The sequence below is a fragment of the Crinia signifera genome, chromosome 12 (assembly GCF_055691185.1).
Source record: "Crinia signifera chromosome 12, ASM5569118v1, whole genome shotgun sequence".
NCBI classification, from domain to species: domain Eukaryota; kingdom Metazoa; phylum Chordata; class Amphibia; order Anura; family Myobatrachidae; genus Crinia; species Crinia signifera.
Window position 1 is genome coordinate 62,000,935 of NC_139228.1, and position 18,224 is coordinate 62,019,158.

General features: G+C 43.1%; 1 protein-coding gene across 2 annotated transcripts in view; it reads right to left on the reverse strand.

The window, feature by feature from the left end:
• Positions 1-3,069: 3,069 nt before the first annotated feature.
• The window catches only part of TRAF3 (TNF receptor associated factor 3), a 78,857-nt gene continuing 63,702 nt past the window's right edge, over positions 3,070-18,224 (reverse strand). The window contains exons 7-11 of one of the 2 annotated variants that reach the window (XM_083166880.1): positions 15,937-16,011; positions 14,428-14,520; positions 11,979-12,119; positions 8,836-9,004; positions 3,070-7,062 (exon numbers count right to left, since the gene is read on the reverse strand). In XM_083166880.1, coding sequence (XP_083023006.1) covers positions 6,491-7,062; positions 8,836-9,004; positions 11,979-12,119; positions 14,428-14,520; positions 15,937-16,011 — 1,050 coding nt within the window. In that variant the 3' untranslated portion in view covers positions 3,070-6,490. The remainder of the gene's footprint in view (positions 7,063-8,835; positions 9,005-11,978; positions 12,120-14,427; positions 14,521-15,936; positions 16,012-18,224) is intronic. The other variant, XM_083166881.1, reaches the window with a different exon arrangement.

Consider the following 18,224-nt stretch of genomic DNA (forward strand, 5'->3'; position numbering starts at 1 on the left):
GATGTGGGCTGTCCTCCTCCTTCTGTGATGATCTCCGCTCAGTTATTGCTACACACCTCACTCTTACCAAACTGTACCTGTCAATGAATGATCTGGGGGGCTCTGGACTGAAGCTTCTGTGTGAGGGACTTAGATATCCTGACTGTACTCTGCAGTTGCTGGGAAATTTATTCAATGCCCCTGATGAAGTACTGAAGGATGAAACGCGTTGGGTTGCGGATTGTTCTTGTATGTGACATCTCTGAAAATGTTGAGGGAATTACACTTTTTGGAAAACTCCTAATAAATGTTTTTATCTAGTTACTGATTTATTGAATCTAAGAGTTCCCTTTTAAGTAAATAGTATTGGTGATACAGTGCACCTCTATTCTGTTTTTCTGTGTATATATATATATATATATATATATATATATATATAGTGTACCTAGAGGAGGCACTCCAATGGGCTGTAACAACAGTATCGGTATAATAAGAGATCAGTAGACAACGGTGCCTTCCTGAAGCAGATTGTGGTTCTGCTATGTATATTCTCCCGGAGGCGGCACTCGTATGGAATAACGACACCAGACTGTGGCTTGCTTTTAGACCGACGTTTCAAGGCCGTCTGGCCTTTTTATCAAGGTGCAAAATACACATACATACATATACATACACACACACACACTCACATATACAAACAGATAACACTGCAAGATATCTGTGTGTATTTATATTAGTTGAGGGAAAAGTTAATCAAGGAAAATAATATATTTACATTGTTCTGAAAACACAGCCATTACCGTAGTTCCGCAGGACTGAACTGAGACACAATTATATTATACATAACTGGATACATGTGCAAAATTTGTTCAAATAAAAACCTCCAAAATAAATAAGAGGTTGAAACAAAAATGAACGTAAAAAAAATACATTTATATACCAGATTCCGACACACGCAAACAATGCATTTCAAACTACTTTTTGAACTTCACTACTTTTGGTTTTTAAATTATTTTTTTTAATCTTTTTTTGCTGACTCTTGAGCTCTTCAAAGTTTGGCTTTTACCTTTAAAATGAGCACCAAATGACCTGTATGTAATATGGAAGCAGCGTTGACACACAGACCGTGTTCATCCGTGTGCGGTAACTGAAAATAATGCACACCAGTGTTCCTGTGATCTACCCCACTGCTCCAGCAGGGACCTAATCATCTCCAGGAATAATGCGGATAACCCGCAAGCAGTTTGGTACAGCAGACCCTTAATGTACACCAGACCTGACCAACTTGTTGCAAAACTACACGTCCCAGCATACTCTGCCACGGTTTTGCTACGAGGGAATGCTATAACTGTGGCAAAGCATGCAGGGATATGTAGTTTTACAACAGCTGGGAGAGCCACAGGCTGGCTGGGCCTGACTTACACAGTAGAGACAGCCATTTTGTGGGTGACAACTAGAGCCAAAATGGTTGCCACCATTAGGTCACATGTCCATAATAAAAAACTAACAAATAACATATCCATTTAAGCCATTTATTGTGTGCAGAAGATGGCTTCCCAGCAAGACACTAAGGTTTCCAAGGCTAGGACTTTACCGCTGTTGTGCAAATATGTTACAGATCTTATCGTTCTATTGTATCTACCTCATGGGAACATTAACAGGTTGCAAGATTTATCTGTGAGCAGGGAAATCATTAGTACTTCCCTATCCTAATACCATACCCTCCAACATGGCCTATTCCATTAGGTACAAAATGCTCTGTTCCTGGACTTCCCTGCCAGTGGCAGTTGCAGAGGTGGGGTTGTAGCACAGTCCAATATTCAAAAAGGGGAGCCACACCTACTGCCACCTCAAACATCACTGTCTTGGATTCACTGGCAGTTGATGTGACCCCCCCTCTTTGAATTTTGGACTGTGCTGGAGTCCAACCTCTGTAACTCATACCTCCCAACAGTCCCGATTTTATCAGGACAGTCCCGATTGTCAGGGCCTGTCCCGATGTCCCACCCGCGGGCGGCAGTGTCCCGCGGTGTGGGGGGGCTGTTGGGAGTCGCCCCGTCAGCTACTAAACAGCGGGGAATGAACGCTGTGCGCATGCGCACAGCGTCTATTCCCGCAGCCAGGGGGCTGGGGGCATGGCTAGAGGCTCACAGAGCCTCTGGGTCATGCCCCTCTAGCGGCAAAATGGGGCGCCTACGCAGGAGCAGCGTCCCGCCGGCAGAGGTACCAAAGTTGGGAGGTATGGTAACTGCCACTGGCAGGGAAGTCCAGGAACAGAGCATTTTGTAACTAATGGAATGGGTCATGTTGGAGGGTATGTAATATATGCCCGTGGTATTGGGTATATTACGTGGGGTAAATTGTGGGCGAGAGTTGTGGCCCATAGCAACCAATCAGCTTCTACTTATCATTTATGTAGAACGTCTAGAGATAATAGCTTAAATATAATTGGATGCTATGAGCAACATCTCAGACTTGAGTAGATTTACCCCTCAGAGAAGCGTTCCACCATCCTATCCCATATCTCAGAATTGCCATGCCGGGAAAAGGCTGAGGGAGCGGTACGTCGGGTAGCACCCACTTGGACATTGTCCAGTCTGTTAGCCCTTGCGTCACTAATCCTCTCCTGTCCTCGTCCTGTTATATGACAAGACAGGACAGTGGGGTCGAGGCTACATCTTGGGTACAATAAAATAAATTCTTTCAATTATTACTCTTGTTTCAAGAACCTAAATATATAAAATATCCTGCGTGCTGATATAGGAAATATATATATTTTTTCTGAATGTCTATAAAAAAATAAAATAAGTTATATTGCCCCTATTGCTATAGAAGCTGTCAGAGGGATTAGTATATGTCCCCTCTTAGAACACTGTCCTTAGATTTGGGCAGTTAAGTTGCCGAACACATGTATAATGTGTGTGTGTGTGTGTATATATATATATATATATATATATATATATATATATATATATATATATATATATATATATATATTAGGTACTTATGTAATATCTGGGCTCCCGTTTTTCTTATGAGACCGCGTCCCCTTGCGGGGCTCGCTGCGCTCGCCACGCTTCGGGCACGGTGGCTCGCTGCGCTCGCCACACTATATAAAATCAACTCCATGCGTAGTTGGATAGTAGGGGTTTGAAAAAAAGGGGTGCATTTAACATGGGAGCCCAGATAATACATAAGTACCATATATATATATATGCTCTTAATTACAAGATAAATGCATGACAGTCAATGAAAACTGTACAAAGTATAGGTCGGACATTCTGTAATGCTGAAAGTGATGCACCTTTACATAGGGCTGTTGAGAGTATGAGAGAGAGAGAGAACCAACCAATCGGCTCCTGTAATTTTCAAAAAGTGTCCCATGGCAACCAATCAGCTGCTCTGTATAATTTTATATTCTGCAAATTATAGATGTTACTTCAGTGCTGATTGGTTGCCATGGGCCACTTCCCCTGGCTTAGTACATCTCCTCATTACTAGAACTTCCAGATGCCTTGTCCTTAGTTTAGTGCCTGCAGTGCGGTAGTATGGCAAATCAGACAAAAGGTGGAGCCAAGTCGGACAGGTCATTCTTTTCCTTTGTTGCCATTATTTGCCCTCCACTCATAGTGTAGGCATTTATGCTGGTCAGTAGGGAAGCTTGAGGACAAAGAACATTATAAGGACAACGCAGATGCCCAGACCTTAAGCATCTATGTATAGTATGGCCCCAGGACCCTGTAGGAACTGAAGGGACTGGATTACTATAACAAAAATGCAAGTTTTTCACCAAACTAGTATGCTGCCTGGTCATATGCCAATTTTTTTGACTGTGGAACTGCGAGAGTTTCCATTTTGTGGATTCACCAGGAGCTACCATGAGGCAGCCTGAGATGTGATTGGTTCCTAGTGAGGAGACAGGCTGCATGGTCATAGGTTTACACCACAAAATGGCTACCTCTCCTGTTAGCAGGCAGGGACACAAAGCAATCTGTTCCAAGCGAAGGAGGAGGTGACTATTGGGCCATTGTGAAGAAACAAGCCCAAAATATAGTATTATATATTTATTTATTTCTAATAACACTTTCCCAAAAATGCATGGGAAACGCCAGAAATTGAGACCTGAAGATGAATAGAATGGTCAACCGTGTTAAATATGAAGTTCCACTAATTTGACCTATAGCGTTGTCCGTGATGTGTTTAATCTCATCTGTCATATCGGCTAGATGTGGGGATTGAGGGAATGGGGAGGGCGGCCCAATAGCTGTAAAGATGTAAACCCCGCTTACTTAAGCTGATTAAAGTGACCAAAAATAATGGGACTATTCATGAAGCAGTGAAAAGAGAGAAGTGAGCCAGTAGAGAAGTTGCCCATGGCAACCAATCAGCGTTGAAGTAATATTTATCAAGTGCATTCTATAAAAGGGTAACTTTTCCACTCTTTCCAATGCTTTATGAATAGACCCCTTTATTAAATTTTTCGGGTACTTCCTCATCTTTGTGGCCACCGCTACGCCAGTTACGTTAGCCGCTACTTAACCTATAGCAGGGTGGCGTGGACACACAGTCGCGGCTCTCCTTACAGTATGTAATTTCCGTAGCGTAAGTGGTGGCCGCAAAGATGAGGTACCATATTTTTACATTTCTTTTTCTTTATTCATACCAAATTATAGCCTTTCCCTTACATAAGACTCTCTCCACCCCCCCCCCCCCCCAACCCCCCCTCAGGAAAGGATTAGGATTATGGAAACCTATAGGAAAATGGGTACTTGTGTAGTTTCCCGGCGCCAGCATGGCGCCGTGTGTCTGAGTCCCCTTGCGGGCTCGGTGGCTTGCTACAATATCTAAAATCAACTCCATGCCAACGTGGATAGTGGGGGTATGAACTATCCACGTTGGCATGGATTTAAGTTACTTTTTTTTACATAGTTTGGCAAGTGTACCCAACCCGGAAGTAGCACCCACCCGGCGAGTGTACCTAACCCGGCTGGCGCCGTGAAACTACACAAGAACCGGAAAATGCTATGGACGTCTGCCACCCAAAGGAAATGGTTACTGGGACATCTACCACCAACAGGAAATTGCTACAGGTATGTAATGGGGCAGCTGCCTTTTGGAGCCGCTCTAGCCAAAACCCTACTGATTTGCTCCAATTGACTGTGGGGGGTTATAGCCATAATTTGTTCTGGGCCATCGAATATTATCAATGAATACTCTTTCTTTCTTTGTACCTTTAACTCAAACATACAGTAGGTTACCTACGGTTCTCCAGGTGTTGCAGAACTGCAAGACTCAGTATGTCATCCTGGCAATCCCAAACATTTCACACGCATAGAAAAAGGATTGAGATTCTTGGGTTGGTAAGAACAAATGGACATTAAAGCTACATTCACTGAATAAGGTCCCCAATGTAAACATTATCAACTAAATCCCACTGCCGCTCAAAGAATCGCATCGCTGGCCATGAAATCAGTCAAATGCACAGGGCACAGCCAGGAACCATGTAAGTCATTTATTGAGAACTTCAAGTTCAACAAACACCCTAGTTTAGGGTGAAAACTCGAGGCCTGTATATGATGCACAGCATCCAAAGAACGGTTCTAGAACTTAATAACTGGTAATTGTGTCATAACCTACGACAAGAAGCTGGTTTACATTTCAAAAAAGTGAAATAATAAGACACTGGATAGCTTCCGTTTCTTATCAAAACTGGTAACAAACTTGTTACGTTTCTGTTAAGAACCCTCCGCCATGAAAAATAAAAGTGTCATGATGTTCACAAGTGTAACACAAGTGCTAAACGAGATTCAGAGTGACTTGGACTCGGTTGTGAACACAAAGTACCAAATGGGAAAATGAAGATGAAATAAGGCAACTGTCCTGACTTGCGGAAAGGGGTTAAATCAGGGTCATCCTGCAAATTCCGTCAACCCATTTGAAGCCGATGTCACTAAAGCATTTTCATGCACAGTGATGATGGCCAAATCTAGCACCTAATGGGTTAACTGGAATAAATAAATCTATGGAAGAAAATATATATAGATTTTTTTTTTAAATTGATTTATACATTGGCTACGTCTACATTTCTTTTCTTCGAAAAATAATTCAAATATATATAGTTCTATTAGTTTTGGATCACTGCCCTGAGCAAATGTATCATGAAAATAGACTTTGCTCCATATCTTCATCACCCTAGCCCCCATCTCCATCCCACCCCCCACCCTCAAAATAAAAAATATATGTATAGACTTCAACCTCAGTTTGCACAATGGTCACACTACTTTTACAAAATTTCCGCCATTCTCGTCTATGAGAACATATAGCGCTCTATCTCTGCACAGATGTTGCGTGTTGTGCTTCGGACTCTACAGCCTTGTTCCTTCAGATCTGCTCCAGAGCACACCGACCGGGTCCTTAAGCAAACCTTGGGACTTCTGTCTCCAGATGGATGTACAAAAATAAACCCCAGAGCTGGCCTTGCCTTCTACCTAGCATGCCTAGCTTTCTATGATCAAGGGTCAGGTAAATCCGATGTATCCACTATGACTTTAATAAAAATTGTATCGTCTTTAATGTACGTCCCATTCTCTAAGACAGTTTGGGCAACGAACACCGGGCAACCAGAAGCTATGTTCATCTCTCCGGTGGGTTTTTTGAAGCTACTGCTGTTTGGATCTGGCTTGAAGGCGTCCCCCAAATGGCGTCGTGAAGGTCCCTGGTCCATTAGCATGAGGCTGACTTTTTGTTTGAAAGGCCAAGGAAGCAGTGCGTCGTACTCCCCCCTCATGATCACAAAGAAAAGTGATAGGTGGGTGTTCTTGCCCATGCCATCTCCATTGAGGTACACCCTGGCGCACATCTTATAACCAAAGTATCCAGTGTAAAAGGGTTGGCTGTACAGCGACAAAGTTTTCCCCATTACGGCTTCTTGCTTCCGCCTCTTGTAGTCGCGGATCTTCCAGATCAGGACCCCGTTATAACTAGCGGTCTCCAGCACTTGGAACCTTAGATCCATATCGGCCAGGCGGATATCGTGGACACTCAGCATCTGATCATGTCTGTTAATCTGGGTTTCCAAGACACCTTGGGTGACAAAGAAACAGATGGAATGAAATACAAAACGAGATAGGAGGAAACATGGTATTTTCCAATGCACCAGCAGTCATCAAAGTTCATTTGTCCTTGGAAACCACACAAAACCCCAGCCGACTAAGGGGGTCTTCAATCTTGATTCAGACTGTCGGAACCTTTCTGACAGTCGGAAACCGTTTCCGACGTCAATTCGAGAGTCGAAATTGGATAATTGAATCCAAGTGTAATGTGTCTAAAACGGACGTGAATTTAACAATCCAGCGTCCTTTTTTAGACACTGCAGATTCCATTTTTTTTTTTAAGTTGAATTGCGTACCTTTTGATGCAGTCGTAAATGGTCGCATTTAATAGATGTGTGCTAATATTTCCGACTGTCGGAAATATCAGAACACATTGAATACGCCCCTATGAGTTAACTGCGCACCTTTACCTTTAAGTTCTACTTTTCATCCACTAAAGAAAAGCCCTAGGGATTATGAATGACATATGTTATCATTACTGTTACTGTATGCAAGATCTTGAACATACACCATGAAATTGGCTGGGAGGTGAGACATAGTGCATGAGCATTATGCTGGCAGGGATTGCCAGAGAGGGCGTTTCCATTCACTAACAACAGCGGCAGAGATGTTAATACATCTCGCTGTTATTGATAGGCGTGTGCCGCACATTTTAATAGCGTGTGCACTGCTGGAGGGGACGTGTCCAAAACTGATTATTGGGCGTGTCTAGCATGATTATACAATTAGTGTATGTACACGTTACGCCAGACAGAGCCCCCTTACACGTTATGCCAAGCAGAGCTCCAGTAACAGACACTCAGCTAAGAAAACCCCCTCTCACCCGCCAAGCAGAGCTCCCAGTTGCGCCCGTAATGCCAATCCCATCACACGCATTAAGCCAGACAAAGCCCACCCCCCCCCCCCCCCGTCACGCCAGGCAGAGCCCCCCAGTACAACATGCTGAGGCCCACCTGACCCCCCTCCTGTCCCACGCATCACCCAGGCAGAGCCCCCACCCCGTAGCATGTGTTGCGCCAGGCAGAGGCCCCCCTCTATTACGCCAGGCAGAGCCCCAGTCATGCGTGTTGTGCCAGGCAGAGCCTTCCGTTACACCATGCTGAGGCCCGTCTGACCCCTCCCATCACACGCATCACCCAGCCAGAGCCCCCACCCTGTAGCATGAGTTATGCCAGGCAGAGGCCCCCCTCTATTTCGCCAGGCAGAGCCCCAGTCATGCGCATTGTGCCAGGCAGAGCCCCCCGTGAAGTACGTTGCGCCAGGCAGAGCTCCCCCAGTCAAGCACATTACGTCTGGCAGAGCCCAGGGAGCTGCAGGGCAGAGCCCCGCACTGCATGCTTGCCAATGCTGGCATTGCTTCTGATAATTGGTAAGTTTGAAAACCTGGTAACAGGTATGCGCTCACATGGCGCATATGTTGGTTTTCATAACCTACAACACCATTGTGTGTGTGGGGAGATGCTAAGTACGGGATACTTAAAATCTACCTAACACTGGTAAAGCATGTATGGCCTATATACAGCTGTATGGCTCTATTCCAGGCATGTCCAAATTATGGCCCTCCAGCTGTTGTGAAACTACACATCCCAGCATGCCTTGCCATAGTTTTAACATTTCCTAATAGCAAAACTGTGGCAAGGCATGATGGGACTTGTAGTTTCACAACAGCTGGAGGGCCATAGTTTGGACATGCCTGCTCTATTCAGTCTTCCTAGCCGGTAGAAGAGTCGTATAGGGGTCTCACCAGGGTTCCACGCGGCTGCGTTCTTACTAATGGTCTCTAACTGGGTCATCCGCACTTGTAAGGATTCCATGCTGCTCTTCATGTTATCTGCGTCCTCCCCGGTCTGTCGCAAGCTAGTGATCTCCTTGCCCAAGTCCTTCAGCTTGTCCGCTTGGCCTTCAATCACTCTCTGAATACAAGGACAACAGGGAACAGCATAATAAAATAATACAAATATTTTAAAAAATTGCATTTCATTTAGTTTTATAACCTACCATCCACTACAGCGTGGTGGGAGAATAGAATAATGTGCCCAAAGCATGGCGGGCGGAACCAGTACATATAGACGGTGTCCATGTCGACGTTCAGGACAAAAAAAAAAACCTGCAAAAACCTTGTGTCAAACTTTTGACTGTTGACCTTCCCATTGCCGACCCTATGCTTGTGTTGACATTCTGACCCTGTTAACCTTAGCCATGTCGACCTATTTCAGGTGTCGACTTAAGCGGTCGACCTTCATTGAGTTGACGCTATGACCTATACCCCACCAATAGGTGGGGTATGGCTTCTTAGAGGTCAAAGGGGGGGATGCTCTAACATCCGCGCCCCCTATCGCCGGCTACTGCATTCATAATTATCACATATGCACTAACATATGCGATAATTATGGCAAAGGACAGCTCTTGCTTTAAGAGCTGTCCTTTGCGGTGAGAGTCAGCGGGTCCCATTGGGACACGGCTGCTCTCCCCTCCCTCCCTTACCCGGCGCTGCTGCTGCTGCTGCGCCAGGCTCTCCTCCTCCCTGCACCCGGAAGAGGATTATAGTGCAGGGAGGAGGGGGTCACAGGTCCAGGCAGCACAGCTCTGTGCTGACCGGACACAGGTGAGGGGGGGGGGGGGTCGGTGCGGGGCGGCGGGGGGTCAGTGTGGGGCGGCGGTGGGTTTGCGTTAGAAGCCCATAGGCTTCTATGGGGCATCACCAGATCTTTCTGGCGATGCCTCCCGCCTCGGTAACCCGGCAGGGGGATGCTTAGAGTTATCGGGTTTTTACCCCAGAAGTGAGAAGTGAAATGAGATCAAGGAGACAGGAGGTCCTGACTGACGTGCAAGGTTCTTGTGAGACATCAAATAAACCTAATCACAAAAAATTAACACAGGCCCCCACCCTCCCACCCTCCCACACACACACACACTCCTTTCTTAATATCACAATAAACACCCTCTGCTGGGAGGAAGGCTGACACCAGGTGACTGCTAGGAATACCTGTGCACTGTAATGAACACACCAGCAGCTCGAGCACGCACGGCACCTGTACTCTGCAGTCTATGCAAATGTTTTCAAAGAAATCGCAGATTGCTAGTATTTGTGAAACCGCTGTGTCAGAATGAAACCCACGCGAAGCTCAGAGCCGTACCCTTCCTCTCCCTCTATAGCACTGCAACACCGGAAACTCTCTGCGATAGCAACCGACTAGTATAGGCATCACTTATGCACAGCAAATATGGCATTAAGTCGACACAAATAGGTCGACGTGAGCAGTTATGAAAATTTTTCTGTGTCCATGTCAACACCTGAGCACGCGTACCCCCAATTAATGTAGCACATACCGCGTTCGGGAGACACTTTACTCTTCCCACACGGATGCTAAAGTATAATAAAAGTACAAAAAAAAAAAGTTAAACTCTAATGTCGACAAATTAATGTGTTGACCATTGCTTGTGTCGGTCACATGGTGTCGACCTACTGGGGTCTCCTCACTCGGGGGAATGGGCGTTTCCTGCTATATTCCCTTAACATCCAGGGGCAGCTGCTCTAATCTAGCTGGGCCGCAGCGCGCCACTCGCAGAGGCCTGCCAGAGAATGTGGCACGTAGGCGTCTGAGACGCTTTGGCGTCCCATTCTCGGCCATGGACGTGCAAATGTTTGAGACGCTCGTGCGTCAGCCGCCAGAAATGTATCGCCGGCGCAGCCAATGAGAGCGGCTGCATCTGTATTCCCCGCTGACGAAAGCTATAGAACACGGTGAGGTAGTTGCTCAGAACATATCTGGATCACAGTAAAGATGGGAGAAGTTACATTGATGCAGACCCAGTAGGGTATATGATACAATATATAGTTATTAAAGGAAAGGCAGCACAGTGGTTAGCACTGCTGCCGTACAACGCTGGAGTTGTGGGTTTCAATTACAACAAGTGCCCCATCTGTATTTTATCTTTGTGGGAATTGGGTATTCGGTCCACTTAGAAAGGTCGACATACCCTAGATTGACAATGACAGAAGGTTGACACAAGCAAAAAGATTGACATGCACATAGTCAACACTCAAAAGGTCAACACGAGTTTTTCATGATTTTCTTTTTAGATTAGATTATAATAGTGTGCCGAGTACAGCGGTACACTTATAGGTTGTCCACGTCGACCGAGTGACCAGAAAAATGTGAAAACCATGTGTCGCCCTTCAAGTGTCGACCATGTTCATGTCAACTTCTGGTTTGTCGACCTTCCTTCACCGTTGACCATTCTTAGGTGTCAACCTAGTCACTGTCAACCATTAGTGGTCTCTATGAGGTGAAGTACCGCCAGTGACCACTAGAGGTCACCCGACGGAGCAAATGACTCCTTTGTGTGCTAAAAGATCTCATAACAGAAAGTGAAAGTAATTTCTGCAGGGACACTGGTCTGTTTCAAACTTGCTGGATATGGAGAGAGGGAGCTGTGAAGACAGAGATTGGAGGTAGGAGCAGATAGGGACTGGAGGGGGGGGGGGGTGAGTTTGTGGGCTAGAAACGGTCACAGCTCAAAGTGAAAGTAAAAACATTCACAGCTCGAGTTGAAAGTACATTGCAGAAGCCGTCCTATTGACGGGCTTTTAACGAGTTAGTTATAAATCACCATAAAAAAATAAAGGTCACCACTAAACTCACACAAAAATGTAAAAAAATTATGCTTTTGCTTTTTCAGCGATGTGTAATAACTAGACCAAATTTATGATAAGCCAATTAGGGAATTATTATAAACCACACAAAATGAAACTAAAATGATCAAGTGCTCAGAATTATTTGGCCGCCCGAGAGATATTTCCATCTTGCGATATTTCTTCCTCGAAGTCCGCAATCTATAAACACCGCGACAGGACACAGGAATAGGACGGTCATTGCGACTCACCTGTAAGTGATGAATTTTCGATTCGTTATTTCTTAGCAGATCTTTGTGTCTCTCAATTTCTACTTCGAAGTTACACATCTGGTTATGCAGGATCTGTATACTTTTATTCTTTTCTGAGCTCTCGTTCTGTAATAACGACACCTGGGAAGTAAAACGCGAGGTCAAACATTATGTGGAAAATTACAAAATAATGATTATAAACTTTTACGATGCCCAAACAGCAATTCACAATTAACAATATTTAGTACTGACGGTGTAATGGTTAGCATTACTGCCTCACGGAGCTGAGGTCATGGGTTTGATTCCCACCATGACCCTAACTGTGCAGAGTTTGTATATTCTCCCCATGCTTGCGTGGGTTTCCTCCGGGTACTCCAGTTTCCAGCCCACAATCCAAAAATATGCTGGTAGGTTAATTGGCTCCCAACAAAAATGAACCCTAGAATGAATGTCTGCACATGTGGTAGAGAAGAGAATATAGATTGTAAGCTCCACTGGGGCAGGGACTGATGTGAATGTTCAAATATTCTCTGGGGGGGGGGAAAGCGCTACGGAATAGGTGTGCGCTATATAAGAATCTTAATATATAAATAAATGTATTTATTTATCATAGTTAAGCAAAAATGTTTATTTGGCTAATTTCAGGTCAATTAAAGGGCTCTCAATCCTTTGGTATAAATACATTTTCATGTACAGTAGGCGAGGAGGGTCAAGTCCAATGCATATAATGTCAGCAAGCTCGTTCCACGTATGGTCTGTTCTTGGTCTACAGCCAACCTCCTACACCATGTCTCAACCCCAACGTCACTGTGTATAAGATCCGTAGCACTTTTACATTTAAACACTACTCTGTTCAAATGTAAGGACCACAATGCACCAAGCCATGTTCCAAAATCTAGTAAAAAGCCTTCTCAGAAGAATGGATGGAGTCTATTAGAGGAACCAAGTCCATATGAGGATCAACGAGAACATATGGGTGTGATGTTTTAGAACTTCCCAACAAAAGGCTAGCTAATATAGGGCCAATGGGTGGGGGGAGGATTCAGTTAGCTGTGGTCATTTACTGCTGGCTAATTGATCCCATGAGGCTATCCAACAAGCTCCAAGGATGGCCAATAGCAGCTTTGAACGAGAATTTATGTTCGATGGCCTAATAATTAACTTCTTATCATGGATTCCATGTGTTTTTTTAGCAAAAACATATATGTTTTTGGCCGTACAAAATACGGGGACTCGTTGAACTGACTGGGAAATTATGATTTTGGTAATTTTCAGTTAAACTTTATTGAGGTTGTATCGGTATTCGGTTGATAGGTCGACAGTGTGTAGGTTAAAATGCATATGGTCAACATGATCAAATGGTTAACACATGAGAAGTTCAACATGACTGGAAACAGTAAAGCATGGCCGAGTGAAGCGAGCCAGGCCAGGGGACCTAGTACACTAATTTGGGGTCCATGTACTGAAATCTACAAATTGACCCCCACATTTTTTTTTTAAAAAGCACGTCAACCTTTTCATGTGTCAACATTTTCCATGCCAACCTTGTGGATGTTGACTGAGAAACGGTTGACTTTATATACAAATACCGTCTGTCTGCATATGTGACCTCATCAACCAACCCGGTAGAAGTAGGTAACCTCCCCCTCCCCATTACACAGAACAATTAGGTCTATAGATCACTTGGGCACATACGATAAGGGGCAGAGGAGGTATGAGGCACCGTTTTGATCTAGAGCCGAAAAAGTCACAAAAAAGGTCTCCCCGTACAAGAGCCAGTAGTGAGCGACCGATTTCACATTAGACATCAACAACTAAACCACTGCACGGGTCAGGATAAATGAAAGTGTCTAATTGGGCAATAATGTCAATGTTCCTCAAAGGAACAGGCTAGCAGAAGAAATATTCCAGCAATTCCAGAACACTTTGCCAAAATCCATTCTTTGCATACTTTATAGCGTGGAAGCGAGAGAGGGGAAAAAGGGGGGGGGGGTTGCTTATAGTTTATTACAGTATATCACAATTCTCTTTGCTTCTTTACCATAAAGGATGTTTTTACAGATCAAGATTTTGATTAGGGGCAAAATAAAGAATAAAAGTGCGTGAAATGACTCAATAATTATGACAGCAGGCGGATCTGTAAGCCGGAAGATATGTATGAATAAGCCCCAAGTTCCTAATTGTATTTTCTTGTACAAACAGGGAAGCAAATTGTGGTCAGACTGGCAAATCCTGGAAATTCCAGTGATTCACAACTAACAAAGTAAAAGGAAGCGACGGCAGTAATATGGGAACCTGTAGATATGAGCTGTTCTTCTTAAGGCTATTTTTGTTTTTCATTTATCCTGTGTTTTTCATTTATCAGCAACTTTACACACAGCAGCGGGCTAAACGGTACGGGTTGAAAAGGGGTCCGCGTTGGTCACTGATGCAATGAGATGTGGGTTACCTTAGACTCCAGGAAACTGCTCCATTCTTTCATCAGGTTGACGTGCTGAACGGCGGAACTGGCTTCGTGTGCTTTAATTTGTTGGTTTGTTCCCTACAAAACGAAAAAAGTAACTAAAAACACAGCCAAAAGTATGTAACTTGGGTCTGTTTTGTTCCTATAATATTATTTTCAATAGCATCAATATCCAGTCAATTTTGCCCACCTTACCAATCACTCTCCTGGGTGAAATGTCACCTGACATCACAGGGTGACATCACAGGCATACATGCCATCCAAACCCCAAGATTCAATCCTTAAACCCGAGTTTGAACTCAAGGGAAGACTCAACTCGGGACTCTTGTCTACTCGGGTCCCCAAAGTTCCAGCTTGTCCGGTTTCAACAAAACCGAAACGCACATCTGTAATCTATAATTTACTAAAGTGTGAGTTTTTGGAAGTGAGAGATGTTGAACAATGCAACCAATCAGAATCTGTTTAATCTAGAACTTTCCAGAGGATAAACGGTAACATTTGATTGGTTACTATAGGCAATGTCTCTCACTTCTAAACAACGCACAATCTACCCCTAGGTCTCCAGCGCTTACAATCACAAGTGCAGGGCTATGCCATATAATTTATATACAAAAAAACACATAAATACACCAAATATGGATACTTCACTATATACACATACCTATAAAATAGAGAATCTTGCATATAATAGAGTTTGCACATACTTATATGCAAGCCTAGAGCACTCAGACACAGGGAACAGAGATCTAACATGGGGCACAGAGCAAATAGCAGAAATCAGCAGTATTTACTATCTACAGGGTTGCTTGTGCAGGCGTACGATTAGGAAATCCTACTGACCACTGAAGGTTAGAATTACTACGTTACAGCGTATGGTCTAATATGACTTGACAGGCAAAAGGGAATCTCTTTCAAGTAGAAGAATCCTCACAATAGCCTTACTTTAAATGAGTCACTCAGTATAGCCTCAGGACGCTGTACATCCCTATTCCATAAGGTGTAATGCTGCACAATCTGAACCATTTGTCAATATACCGTTCTCAAAATTGGTAGGAGCCTAGCTCCGATTCTTCACCGGTGAAGCCCCACCCCTGGTCTCTGATTGGCCTGCAGATGGGTGACCATCGGTGGTTGTAACAGTGTACACCTCATAAGAGGTCACCAGTGAAATATTTTGGGGGTACTTAGGACATGAATAATGCATTTAGAAACTTTCCGCCAACAACAAAAACATCTAATGTAATATGATACTGTACACGCCAAAATTTTGCTGAGAGTTTTCTTGCCACTTCTAATGAACTGGAAACTTGCAGCCTCCAATCTCCCAATGGAAAAATGCCACTTCCCCATCTACCTGCCCTCCCACACCGCTCTGCTCATGCAGATACACTTAGACTTTTTGGGAGGTTTTTTTATGTAGTGTTTTTACGAGCTGGTGGAGCTATAACGTACTCGAAGGCATCAAGCACAAACAGTAGGATCTGTAATACTGACCTTAAAACTGCAGCCATAACGTTTAAAACTGCAGGTACTGGGGGCATTAACACATTCTGACAAATGGGCATTCAACTGCAATGGGAGAAAAAGAAAATGTAAAACTTTGGCAGGAAATTAAATCTAAAATAAAATATATATGTACAAGGGAAGGAAACGGAATTTAATTTATGTGGTCTACAATGGACGGTCAGAAGCCTTAAACACAGGCTGAACCAAAATAATAAAATATTCATAATATAAATAGAAGTTACACATGATAATATGTATTAAAATTTTTGATGAATACAATCAAGGATCTTCTTTCTTAAAGTGATCCTTAGCCAACTAAAAGTTAGTTTTCTAACATTGACCATAGTGAAAGAACAAAACATACACACTTATGCTGTGTACAAACTGTACAATTTGACGTTCGATTTTGACTATATAATCGAAATCGGGATTGCATGGAAATAGAACATGTTTTAAAGCTTTCTATCCCGATGCGTTGCTGATGCACGTTCCCGTTCAGCGGATATCGAAAAAAAACAAATAGACAGTGCAGCAATGACTTTATAGTGCAGATTGAATGTAGATAGTATGACTTGTATGTATATAGTACAGAGTTAGCAAACATTGCATAGCAATTGAATCTTAGGTCGAATAGCAAAGGAATCTCACCGCGTGCACACACCTTTTCGATTTCGGACACAGAATTTAAGGGGGAATCATATTAAATACAAAACATGACTGGTTTTGTATTGATTATTATTACCCCTTTAAATCCATCACCTTAAACAGCATAAGATGTGGCAGCTTTGAAAAGTGTCTCATAGTACATTATAGGGTCTAGGTACTAAGCCTCGGAGAGAGATAAAATACCAACCCACCATGTTCCTTTAATTTTTTTACATTTTTATTTTTAATCCCTCAAAAAATGTAATATGCAATATATATCTATATATATCTATATATATATATATATCTATATATATATATATATAGATATATATATATAATTTTTTTTTAAACACAGCCTGTAACATGTCAGTTAGGGGCTGGTTGGCTACTTCTTTATTACTGCCCACTTTATTCCCATGTACGGCTTAGTACATCTGCCCTTTAATCTCTATCCAAGCCTTGATAAATCTCCCCCAAGCCCCCCTAGAGGACTTGCATTTCCTACTGGGATTTTGTATCTGAACTGGGATTCTGTCACAGCCATGGTATGGATCATTATCTAAATACCCAGGGGGGTTAAAAGTATTTAAGTATGAAGCACATTTCCCAGAAGTAACAACTTCTGCAAGGTAAATGCTCTTTTCGCTCTTTAACAGACTTTTGTATCAGTGCTAGAATCGGCTTACAGGCAGACAGACAGAGGATGGACACAAGACAAAGACATGTGAGGTTTGACACACTTTGGGGACATTTGTGAAAACTGCATAACAACATAATTACAAAGAAAGGTGTTGTACAAGAAAAATGACGGCTAGAAACTGTGTGGGTGTTGTTCTAGCACATTTTGGGATGGTTAAAAGTGTACTAGATTTCATAAATGTTCCCCATTACCTCTAGAGACAATTACATTTTCTAAAAGTACAATTAATAATGTAAAATTGCCCTGTACTAATTACATAAAATTGGAAAAGCTATCCTCACACTTGTTCGATAAACAAAAAAATGAAAAATACTCCAATTTGCATGAAACAGAAAAGCTAAGAAAAATTGGCGTAACAGACAGGAAAGCAGAAGAATCTGCAATTTATCTAAAAATAAAGAGAAAATCAGTAACAGTTACATTGGTGATTATTCTATTGAAGCTATTCCCAGCATAGGCATTGCCACGAATAACCTCTCATAGTTAATTAGAAACAAACTACGGTACTCAATTTTTTTCATGCGGATTTAAGTTAATTCATTCTGTTAATTGATTATAAACTCAACTGATCTGTTTAAGGGAGATGACAATGAGATGCCAAGTAAAATCAATATTTAGCATCCAGGCAACGACAGTGGATAAAGCGGCTACAAAATTATACCAATACATTTCCAATGGCCAAGATAAATTAACCAGAAGATTCTACATTAAAGAGGTTAAATCAATTGGTTTCATGATATGCATTGAGTTTTAAGACTCGTGGTGCTCCAGTCAATGTTGCCAATGACGCAATAGATTTGATCCTGGTCAAGTCGCAGCAGTGTATGGCCAGCCGATCCCCATTGAGCTGTCTGGACCTTCCAGAGCGGCAGGATCTCATTCAGTCTTTCAGCATGTGCCATATCGCATGGGATCCTGCACCCCACTG